The 12,373-nt window shown below is 40.2% G+C and overlaps 1 protein-coding gene across 1 annotated transcript; it reads left to right on the top strand.

Annotated features, from left to right (window-relative positions):
- The first annotated feature begins 8,265 nt into the window (after window positions 1-8,265).
- LOC121476666 (olfactory receptor 51E1) lies at window positions 8,266-9,443 on the top strand. The gene has a single exon (XM_041730805.1). It carries the CDS (start codon window positions 8,490-8,492, stop codon window positions 9,441-9,443), a length of 954 nt encoding a protein of 317 aa, XP_041586739.1. The 5' UTR covers window positions 8,266-8,489.
- The last annotated feature ends 2,930 nt before the right edge of the window (window positions 9,444-12,373 follow it).

The raw sequence follows: 12,373 nt of genomic DNA, 5'->3' as shown, positions 1-12,373 counted from the left end.
GATGGGCACTGATTACCAGTTCAAACTTTGCAAGTCTGTGGGACTTTTATTGACTCTGGTCCTATGTGGGAAGTAGAGGGGCAGGGACTTGAATCCCTGGAGCTCTGTTTAGGGGTGGTTTTGGGGGGCAGGCTGACTTGAGTGAATAGAGTGGGACTGGGAACCTCACTCTACTTTTTTTGAGTTCTGAAAAGAGAGAGAATTTCTGTTCTCATTTTGGCTATTCTAAAATGAGTGGCCAAGGCCCTACAAGGGTTCATCTGCTTTATCAAAACCAAACAAGGTAGGGGGGAACGGAGGATGTGGATGATTTGGGGTGGAAGTGATTCTAGGGCTACCACACTCATGAGGTATTAAGGAAAGCGCTCCCCTCTCATGAACTGAGTGATGAGATTCTATAGTTCTTGTCTACCACAGCATTGGCTTCATTGCCCCTGAAGTCAGCCTTCCCTCTCTGTGCCTGGGAGTAGGAGTCAGAAGCTTCCAGGTATTCCAGGATCCCTCAAAGGATATTCTCTTCTAGATGTTCCCACAGAGGCTGGAAAGGGCACCAGAGGTCCCTAAACTGCTGCATAATTTGTCTCAATGCATGGTGCATTCTGTGTGTTTAGCCCAGACAATGGCAATAACTATGAATCCCTTCTTCCATTCTATGCTTGTTTACCTTCCCTGCTGCACCTAAACAGGGAGAGCTGGTTAGGTATCCTGAATCCTGGAGAGGACTTCTCGACTCATAGGTTCTCAGAGTTTAGATTTCTTAGAGATTTACATGAAAATAATCCTTATAAAACATCGGTCCATTCTTAAGGAGACTGGGAAAGGACAGGGCAGTAGCCTGGCCTATTGGAAAGCATATGGATTTGGCATGGAGAGCTCTAATTAGCCCTCAACATCCTTATTAGTCAAATGGGATTAATAATACCTGCCTAACAGATTGATGAGAGACTCTAATCATATAAGAAGGAAGTACTTGGTAGAGGATAAAGTTTTTTAATATCCACTGTGGGACCTACCCAGAGTCAGCCAGAGGAATTGGGGCTGAAAGGAAAGTTCCCAAGTCCTAGTTCAGGGAGGTCCTTTTTGCTGCCCTCTTGAGTTCCCTTCCAAGCATCTACCAGGGCCAGCTGTCCTACTTACTAAGCTCTTCTACCCTTCCTCTTGGGAAGATTTTATTGCTTTCAGAAAGTGCAGCACAATTAAGGGCAGCCCAGAATAGTAGAAAAAGTACAGGCCTTGATGTTAGACAGTCCAGATTAAATTTCCGCTTTACTAGTCAACTGTTAATAACACTCTGGGAATATTATTTAATCCCTTGGGACCCCGTTTTCTGAGCTTTAATATAGAGAATAGAATTCCTATCATGTAGAATTGTTCTTAGTTTAGAGAAAATCTTTTTACAGTGTCCAACATTTTGTAGACATTGCGTTATTTCTGTTATCATAAAAAGCAATAAAATCAGCATTGAGAATGACCTCATTATTATTCTCTTGGATCAGAAGAAGTAGAGTTTGTAGCCCTGGTCAACCTCCTTGACTGCCTTTCCATCAGTCTCTGAGAAGAATGTGAGGATGGACTGGTCATAAGGGCTGAGCTGCCACTGGGGGACAGAGTCCCGGAAGCCAGGAGGAAGGAATGAGGATTGAAGGACTCAAAGTGTATTTTTACCCTGTGTAGCTGACAGCTTCTGCTCCCTCCATCTTCAAGAAAGATCCAAGATGTCCTTCATAGTTCTCCAAGGAATATGGCTGGGACTTGCTGAGATAGTTTAACTTTTTCAGAGAAAATCCCAGGTCTATTCCCTGGGGCTAGGGGAGTGCAAGCTTTCAGAAAAAAAAAAAAAAAAAAGGAAGAAAGAGAAAAAAGAAAACAAAGAAAGAAAAAAAAACTTTCTTTGTTTATTTTCCTTGAGTATTTTTTATTTCAAAATAGAGTGACGTAGTTCCGATTTCTCTCTGAGTGTGTGCAAATGGTTTTAATTACCAACAGCCCATTTATTTTTTTCACACGTTTTATTTATTTTTTTATTGGTGTTCAATTTGCCAACATATAGGATAAGACCCAGTGCTCATCCCATCAAGTGCCCCCCCTCAGTGCCTGCCACCCAGTCACCCCCGACCGCCTGCCTACCTCCCCTACACCACCCCTTGTTCATTTCCCAGAGTTAGGAGTTTCTCATGTTCTGTCTCCCTTTCTGATATTTCCCACTCATCTTTTCTCCTTTCCCCTTTATTCCCTTTCACTATCCTTTGTATTCCCCAAATGAATGAGACCATACAATGTTTGTCCTTCTCCGATTGACTTGTTTCACTCAGCATAATACCCTCCAGTTCTATCCACGTTGAAGCAAATGGTGGGTATTACTCTAATGGCTGAGTAATATTCCATTGTATACATAAACCACATCTTCTTTATCCATTCATCTTTCGGTGGACACCGAGGCTCCTTCCACAGTTTGGCTATTGTGGACATTGCTGCTAGAAACATCGGGGTGCAGGTGTCCCTGGCGTTTCATTGCATCTGTATCTTTGGGGTAAATCCCCAGCAGTGCAATTGCTGGGTCGTAGGGCAGATGTATTTTTAACTCTTTGAGGAATCTCCACACAGCTTTCCAGAGTGGCTGCACCAGTTCACATTCCCACCAACAGTGCAGGAGGGTTCCCCTTTCTCCACATCCTCTCCAACATTTGCGGTTTCCTGCCTTGTTAATTTTCCCCATTCTCACTGGTGTGAGGTGGTATCTCATTGTGGTTTTGATTTGTATTTCCCTGATGGCAAGTGATGCAGAGCATTTCCTCATGTGCTTGTTGGCCATGTCTATGTCTTCCTCTGTGAGATTTCTGTTCATGTCTTTTGCCCATTTCATGATTGGATTGTTTGTTTCTTTGCTGTTGAGTTGAATAAGTTCTTTATAGATCTTGGATACTAGCCCTTTATCAGATATATCATTTGCAAATATCTTCTCCCATTCTGTAGGTTGTCTTTTAGTTTTGTTGACTGTATCTTTGCTGTGCAAAAGCTTCTTATCTTGATGAAGTCCCAAAAATTCATTTTTGCTTTTTTTTCTCTTGCCTTCATGGATGTATCTTGCAAGAAGTCACTGTGGCCAAGTTCAAAAAGGGTGTTGCCTTTGTTCTCCTCTAGGATTTTGATGGAATCTTATCTCATATTTAGATCTTTCATCCATTTTGAGTTTATCTTTGTGTATGGTACAAGAGAGTGGTCTAGTTTCATTCTTCTGCATGTGGATGTCCAATTTTCCCAGCTCCATTTATTGAAGAGACTGTCCTTTTTCCAGTGGATAGTCTTTCCTGCTTTGTGGAATATTAGTTGACCCTAGAGTTGAGGGGCAATTTCTGGATCCTCTATCCTGTTTCATTGATCTATGTGTCTGATTTTGTGCCAGTACCACACTGTCTTGATGACCACAGCTTTGTAGTACAACCTGAAATCTGGCATTGTGATGCCCCTAACTCGGGTTTCTTTTTCCATATTCCCCTGGCTATTCAGGGTCTTTTCTGATTTTTCACAAATGTTAAGATGATTTGTTCCAAGTCTCTGAAGAAAGTCCATGGTATTTTAATAGGGATTGCATTAAACATGTAAATTGCCCTGGGTAACATTGACATTTTCACAATATTAATTCTTCCAATCCATAAGCATGGAATATTTTTCCATCTCTTTGTGTCTTCCTCAATTTCTTTCAGAAGTGTTCTGTAGTTTTTAGGGTATAGATCCCTTAGCTCTTTGGTTAGGTTTATTCCTAGGTATCTTATGCTTTTGGGTACAATCCAACAGCCCATTTAGACTGGATAACATTGATTTCTTCTGCATGCCTTCTGGCAGGTCTGTGGGAGATTGGGATGCTTCAGGGCTTGTGCCTTCTGGCTGGTCCCCCTACTACTCTTTCATTTTTCTTTTGCTGGAGTGTTCTATGGCCTAGCCTGATATTTTCCACCAGCAGTAGGAACCCACTTTATAGCACTGAAGTGCCTCTCTTCCCAGACAACTGAGTCCTCTTCTTGTCGTCTGATTTCTCCACATCAGTGCTTAGTCTTTGCCATTGTGAGAGATCAACTGCTAGTCACCGTGTGTGTGTGTGTGTGTGTGTGTGTGTGTGTGTGAGTATATGCCCAGGGTGGGGTGGCAGTTTAGGTGATGAATAGGAGGAAATGAAGTTTTTTGGAAACTTTGTACATACTCAGGGACCTTGTTCCCCATTTTAATGGAAAAAATGTAAAAAGTGCTTTCTTTGTACATTGTGATACAGTTTTGCAACACCCTTTGACATGTCTTACCACATAATTTTGCATCAGCACTATAAGGTTGTTATTGTCTTCTGCATTTATTCTGAGCTGAGACTTGAATTTCCAGCCCCAGAGTTCTGCTAACCACATCACTTGGCCCTGAGAAGTAATAGGGTGGAATATGCCAATCCATGATTCTTCCCCAGTGTTTCCTAAGGTGGCACATGGTGATCCCATTCTACCATGTGTGCTCATGTGAAATTTTTGGATGGTGTAGATATCTGGCCCTCTGGAGTAGCAGAGCATTCTTGCTGATGTCTGCAGAAAAGGGATCCTAGGTCACCCCATCTTTCGAGTGTAAACTATACTGCATGTCTACTTTGCATTTATGTAGAGCTAAGGCTTTGTACCTGCCCCATTCTCTGTGTATTCTCTCATGCCTTCTGGCTCCTTGGGTAAGAAAGGCCTTTTCTGTTTGACCCTAAATATTCTTGTTCCAAAATTAAGGGTACTCTGCACTGACCTTCTAAACATTCTTTCATTCTCCAGAGTCTCTATATGTCATACAACTGGCAGTCCTTCCTACCTCCTTGTCTGTGCCATCCTCATTAGATGTCTGTTGAAGGATTGTTTTTGATAAAACTCACTTTTATTTTCAATAAATGTTAACTAAATACTAATTAATAAATATGGTAGGATTCCTGCCATTCAAGAATCCATAATTCAGGGGAAAACAAACATAGCAATGATTATAGTTCAGGAATGTAAATGCTTGAAAAGAGACCTAAACCACGTTATTGGGGAGCACAGGGCAATAAATATTTAATTATACCTAGGGGTAGAAGGTTAGCAAAACAGCATAGGAGAAAGACAGTAAACCAAGTTGTGAAAGATGAGTAAGATTTTGCTCAGTGGGAAGTGAAGAAGGGGGATTTAGGAATATCTTGAAGGTATGAGAAGTAAAGAGGACAAAAAGACATAGAAGCATGAGACTGAATGCCACCTTCAAGAAAGAGCATTCTACTGTGGCTGGAGCACAGAGGCCATGGTCAGCAGTGGCGAGAGAGAAGCCTAGGGCCAGATACTGGAAGACAGAGTTTTTGCAACAATCTTAATCTTTTTTTCTAGAATTAATTTGGAACTTTGAGAGGTATTTTTTTATACAATAGATAGTGAGCTGATTTCATTTGGTTGGAAGATTGTTGGAATTGTGCAGATGAAGAAGGATGCACTGGAGGCATGACAGACAGAATCAGAGCATCTGAGCTTGTGTGGCTGTTCAGGCCACCCCTATAGAAGAAAGGACATGCTAGAAGAAAACAGTAAACAACATATGTAATTATTGGCACATTTACTGTGTGTCAGGCATTGTGTTAAATGCTTTATAATCATCATCTGACTGAATCCTTACATTGAGCTCTGTTAGGCAGCAACTATTTTCCTCATTTTAATGATGGGGAAACTGAGATTTAGAAAGATTAAATGGTTTGCCCAGATGGCACAGTTAGTGAAATTGTCTACTAGGATATGAATCCAGGATTAATTTCAAAGTTCATAGTCTTAACAACCACATAATACTGCCTCTGGAAGAGTTGTTTTTTGGACAGGGAGAATTTGATGTGTTTGAGAGACAGAAAGGTGATTTCTTTCAGTAAGACTTGGCACATTGTGATCCTGTTCTACCATGTGGGTTCATGTGAAATTTTTGGATGGCGTAGATATCTGGCCCTCTGGAGTAGCAGAGCATTCTTGCTGATGTCTGCAGAAAAGGGATCCTAGGTCACCCCACCCTTCGAGCGTAAACTTTACTGCATGTCTACTTTGCATTTATGTAGAGCGTAAATTCTGTGATCCAGAATTATGAATCTGGATCACAAAAGACAATTCAAAGTTTGCTAACCAATTTGGGAATCAGTAGTTCATATATAACAAATGGATTTATCAAAAGAAACAAGATGGCCAAGGTGGAGGGTATGTAACAAGAGGAGAATGAGGGATAAAATACTGAGAGCATTATTATCTAAAAGTATACTTAAGGGTCGAGGAGAGGAGGCTGAAGATCCATAAAGGAGACTAAGAACTGGTAAAGAGAGAGAGATTAGGAGCAGCAGGAAGAGGAGGGAGAAATTTTTGAGAAGGAGGGAACTACTCATAGTGTCATAGATTACAGAGAGGTCAGTAGGAAGATTAAGACACTGATGGCTTTGGCTTCTTTGCCTGAAATTCTAGGTTAAATATGGCTCCTTCTACCATCTCTCTCCAGCAGGTTGGATTAAACTTTCACTATCTGTTCTAAAATTCATGTTCCCAGTGCTTTGCTCTCTGGATGGTTTGAGGAGACCTCTGCATAATAGCTCAATAGTGAAACAGAGATTACTGACACATCCTAAGCCCAGTGAATGGTATAAATCTTTCCTGATGCTGGCCATAAGTTCTTTTTCACACTTTGCTGCTCTCTGGCAACTTGTGTCAGTATTTTGCTAGTTTTCAGGATTGATTTTAGTGATATTAGTGATTAGGTTGGGCCTTGAGTTATGAATGACACGCACACAACTGCTCTCTGGCAATTCCCATCCCAGTTGTCAAGATCTTAGGAATCTGACCTTTCTTTTTTCTTCCCAAGTTAAAATTATCTTAGATATATCCTAGCAGTAAGTGACATTATATCCGTAATGGAAAGAGGAGATATCTTGTTCCCAGATTATTATTTTCATATATATAATGAGTATAGTATAAATCTATATAATCATAATATAATAAATCATAGAAGTACATGAATATTTATGGATGGAAAAATGGAAAGGAGGAAGTAAGTTAACTCTATAATTATTTCAATAGAGAGAAAGGATCTGAGAAAACTCAAGTCTGACATTTTCCATCTCAACAATATCTACTTAGATCCATCACTTTTGTAGCCAGATTCAGGGATCTGCCATAGGATTGGTTTTTCCTGCGGTGCTTCTAATGCTACCATCTTTCAGATTTAGTTTCCTGTGTCAGTCCTACTCTTACACTTGGTGGATTCCCTAGAAACAGAGCTTGAGATGGTGATTCTTTTTTAAATGATCCAATGACAAATGACTGTCTTGAGAAGAGGAGTGAGAGAAGCAGGATAGAGGAGAGGAAGAAAGCTAAGCAAGGCTGTGGTCTCTGCAAGGTCTTGTTCTTCAGGAAGTTCTGAAGAACACAGTGCAAGATTTGGTCTTACCTAAAGGAAGGCAGTTGGCCTTTTGGCCCTTTGAGTCAGACAATCACTGACCTCTAGATTTGTCCTAGAGGATAGTATAACTTCTGGGTGAAGTGTCTCTCATTTGATCAAGGATAATTTTGTGGAGAAAGGGAGAACTGTGAGCCTTTAGTACTCAAATGGAAAAAAAATTATATATATATATATATATATATATATATATATATATATATATATATTTGGTGATGGAGATTTAGTGGGATACCAGTGGCATCCAGTGCAGCCATTGTTTGTTTTGTGATATAAACTGGGTAGTCTGGACAATGTAAGACTCCGGATGGACATTTGGGCAAGAGTAAAATGTAGAGTTAGAGTTTAGAATAAAGTTAGTATGTCAGTTTAAAACTGTATATTAGGGTTTATCATAATAAAATAGGTAGTATTAAGTTTTAGATCAAGTTTGAAATAGCTACCAGAATTAAGTGTTAGATTAATGTTAAAGTTAGGGTAAAGGTTAGAATTGGAAACATCATTAATATTAATGATAAAATTAGGTTACAGTGTTGCTCTGTGTTAGTACTGCTACATTTGGATTGGAATTAGTTTTAAAGGTAGTCTAATGATAGAATTACAGTTGGTATTGAGCATAGAGGAGCGCATGGGTAGGAAAGGGTAGAGGAAGTGATGGGATTTGCTATCATCTAAGTCTGATGTATACTCAGTCAGTATAGTCAATAGTCAACAACCATTTTTGGTGAATTAAATGACTTAAAATATACTTAGAATTTTTGTCCTAGTATTTCTGTTGTTTTTAGAATTGACTTTAGAGGTAGGATTAGTAATTAGAACTGGGCCTTGAGTTACAAATGGTGGTTAAGTTGAGTTTAGAATAGAATCAGAGTGTGGATAGGCAATGAAGTTAGTTTGGGTCAGAGAATAGGACATCAAGTTGGAGGGGAAAAAGCATGATATTGAGATCCTGGATCATCTGACAATGGCTTGTTTTTGTATTCCAGTGTCTAATTGCCTGGCACTGGTTGAGGCTCAGCTTCTTCACTATGGTGGACCCCAATGGCAATGAATCCAGTACCACATATTTTATTTTAATAGGCCTCCCAGGCTTGGAAGAAGCTCAGTTCTGGTTGGCCTTCCCCTTGTGCTCCCTCTACCTTATTGCTGTACTGGGTAACCTGACAATCATCTACATTGTGCGGACTGAGCACAGCCTACATGAACCCATGTATGTTTTTCTTTGCATGCTTTCTGGCCTTGACATCCTTATCTCCACTTCATCTATGCCCAAAATGATGGCCATCTTCTGGTTCAATTCCACTACCATCCAGTTTGATGCTTGTCTACTACAGATGTTTGCCATCCATTCTTTATCTGGCATGGAGTCCACGGTACTGCTGGCCATGGCCTTTGACCGCTATGTGGCCATTTGCCACCCACTACGCCATGCCACTGTACTAACATTGCCTCGTGTTATGAAGATTGGCATGGCTGCTGTGGTACGGGGTACTGCACTTATGGCACCCCTGCCTATTTTTATCAAAAGACTGCCTTTCTGCCACTCCAACATTCTTTCCCATTCCTACTGCCTACACCAAGATGTCATGAAGCTGGCTTGTGCTGACATCCGTGTCAATATCATCTATGGCCTCATTGTCATCATCTCTGCCATTGGCCTGGACTCACTTCTCATCTCTTTGTCATATCTACTTATCCTCAAGACTGTGTTGGGCTTGACACGTGAAGCCCAGGCAAAGGCATTTGGCACTTGTGTCTCCCATGTATGTGCTGTTTTCATATTCTATGTACCTTTCATTGGATTATCTATGGTGCACCGCTTTGGCAAGAGACATGACTCCTTCCTGCCCATCATCATGGCCAACACCTACCTACTTGTACCTCCTGTGCTCAACCCCATTGTTTATGGAGTCAAGACAAAGGAGATCCGGCAGCGTATCCTTCGTCTTTTCCATGTGACCACCCATACTTCAGATCCCTAGGTGTCAATGAAAACTTCCTTTTTACTCAGTTTTTCAATTCAGATTTTAATATCAACATTTTGGAAGACAGTATTAGGAAAAAAATCTTCCCTAGTAGAAACACAACTGATTCTTTAAATATGAAACTGGTTGGAGAATTTCTCTATAGGATAGGGGCAGAACTATATACTACTGATCCCCATTTTAAAATATTATTTTCCCTTTATAATTCTCTCTATATTAGAACCCTAAGGTAGTTGTAGCTGGAGGGTTATTATTTCCCATTTAACCATTTAGTACAGATCTCTAATTGCTTTCACTGATAGTCCTTAGCATTCTAAGTTGAAGATAGCATTCTAAGATGAAGATGGCACATCTTTGATTTTGATCAAAGGATTAAGCATGGCAAAGTAAAATAAACACAAGAGCATAATACAGTCAGATAATCTGGCTTAAAATTGTTATTTCTTCTTCAGAATGCCTAACCATATTGGATCCCAGGAAAAGAAATATAGCTTGATCTCCTTCTTCAAGATAATCTCCACAGAGAATAAATACTTTCTGTTCTTAAGAGGAGAATTAGAAATGGAACCTTGAAAAGACTGGTTACCTACAAAACTCTGTTTTGAGAGTTTTCACAGCTCATGGACACTTTTCTATGCTTATTTTCCTTATCAACTTTTTGATCTAGGCAGGAATATGATTAGTATCACTATTATGCTAGTGGGGAAACTGTTAACAGGGATCAGTGGATTATATGAGGTCACAAAGAATTGTCTTTTGATGCCCAATCCCATACTGTGGGGAGGGACTGTCAGAGAAATCCATGAGGTAGTAAGTTAGACATTTCCAGAGTCTTGTATTTTTTAGAGGAGGTATTTAATTTCCTTCCTAACTCATTTAGCATTGCATATAGGAATTTCCTGTTAATGTTGCTGATGGCTTTAATATTTGCCACCTACCTGGGTAGCAGCAGCAGAAGTATGTTTGGGTAATTCCCAAAAAGTAGCTAGTTTGGAAAATAGTGTGGTTAGAAGTGGAGGAACTCACTGAATACCTGGAGAGACACTTTATGGAGAAATGCAGTTGAGAACACCTAGAAGCTCATGTCAGAAATGGTGGGTCTCTCACAGACCAGGACCAAGAGCAGGAAGCATCATGAGGCTGAGCAAAGCCAGTGGCCCATGTGGCTAGCCAGAAATAAAGATTAGGACAAGCATGGCTCCAAAGAAACTGAGTAGCTCATATAAATGGACACCACATATCTCCTAGGCTCTGAATGGCCTGCCAGGGAAGCATTAGTGCTTGTAAAACAAGACTGTAGGAGAAGTGCTAGCTATATTTAGCATGAATATGGTCCTAGAGGTCTATGTATGAGCCTCATAAGGTAGACACGACACTTCTAGAAGGAAGCAGAATGGTAAGGAGAAGGTATGGGTACTATAGGAGTGCAGTGGGAATAGACAGGGCAGAAATGAGACTACCACCCATGAGGGTGCCATAGCAGGTCCAAAGAGAAGTACATGAGTGTGAGAAGCAGGTAGTATAGTAGAAAGCATAGTACAGAGCCAGCCAGAAATTTCTGGCTATAGCTGGAAGATTGCTTGGTAGAGAGAGTATGGAGAGAACACATCTGATTTCTTGGACTGGAAACTGGATGATGAGAATTGTGAGCCATATGGAATCTGATATGCTCAGATGTGTGGTGGCCAGCAGGACTAGGAGTATAAACTAGAGTCAGTGCAGACTTTGGCTGTTTTAGATGGAAAAGTAGCCTCTTACCCAGTAGTACCCTGATACTGGGATTGAGAGAAAAAGAATGAAAGAGAAAGAGACAGATCCTCTTTCTTATTAGGAAAGCAGTATATGATCACTGTAAATAAACTTTTACACTCTCAAGATATAAATGTAAACTTATTACATTAAAAGACAAACACTATGTTCTCATTCATTTGGGGAATATGAATAATGGCGAAAGGGAATATAAAGGAAGGGAGAAGAAATGTTGGGAAATATCAGGAAGGGAGACAGAACATAAAGACTCCTAAGTCGGGGAAACGAACTAGGGGTGGTGGAAGGGGAGGAGGGCGGGTGTTGGAGGGGAAGGGGTGACGGGCACTGAGGTGGACACTTGACGGGATGAGCACTGGGTGTTTTTCTGTATGTTGGTAAATTGAACACCAATAAAAATTAATTAAAAAAAATAAAAAATAAATAAAAAATAAAAATGTAAGATTCTATGACCAGTATAACAAAATAAATCCCAAACAAGAGAAAAAAAAAAAAAAGACAAACACTGTTAGAATTTTGGTGGTTATTTGTCCAGATTTTTGTTTTAAGTAGGTTCCATGCCCAGCATGGAGTCCAGCATGGAACCCAACTTGAGGCCTGAACCTACCACCTCAAGATCAAGACGAGCTGAAATCAACAACTGGATGCCTAATTAATTGAGCTTCTTGAGGCATGCTTCTCCAGATTTTTTATATATGTTTGTATGCATGCTTCTGTATGGACATACGATGAATGAATGTATGCATGCTTCTGTACGGACATATGATGAATACACTCATATGATGAGTGTATCTGTTTTATGTTTGAAAGCCTATTGGAGACGTGGATAATAAACAGATGAATCAGACACATTTTAATTTTTTTCTAAAGATGAAGCCACTAGATTTTAGAAGGGATTTCAAGTTTGTGATAGTTTATATGTTCAGGAAAAGTTTCATGGCTTTGATCTTAAGTGACATAGCCATTTTGTGAGTATAAACACACATACACCACCACCACCACCCCTACCACCACCTTATTTATGTAATTTCTTAATAAATACTAAATGCCAATTATAGAGACAAAACTATAGAAGGGCTCCTTTGACTTCTTCCTCACTTATTTCATGAATACTCACTGGGTCACCTGGAAGGGCCTAGAGTTAAGGACTAGAATGAGAG

Source organism: Vulpes lagopus, chromosome 15, assembly GCF_018345385.1.
Source record: "Vulpes lagopus strain Blue_001 chromosome 15, ASM1834538v1, whole genome shotgun sequence".
Taxonomy (NCBI): Eukaryota; Metazoa; Chordata; class Mammalia; order Carnivora; family Canidae; genus Vulpes; species Vulpes lagopus.
The sequence above is the reverse complement of the archived record's forward strand: the minus strand, read 5'-3'. Positions and strand labels throughout refer to the sequence as shown.

What these genes read in the sequence shown, in the direction of transcription:
- LOC121476666 (XM_041730805.1), top strand. Translation starts at nt 8,490, where the DNA reads ATGGTGGACCCCAATGGCAATGAATCCAGTACCACATATTTTATTTTA.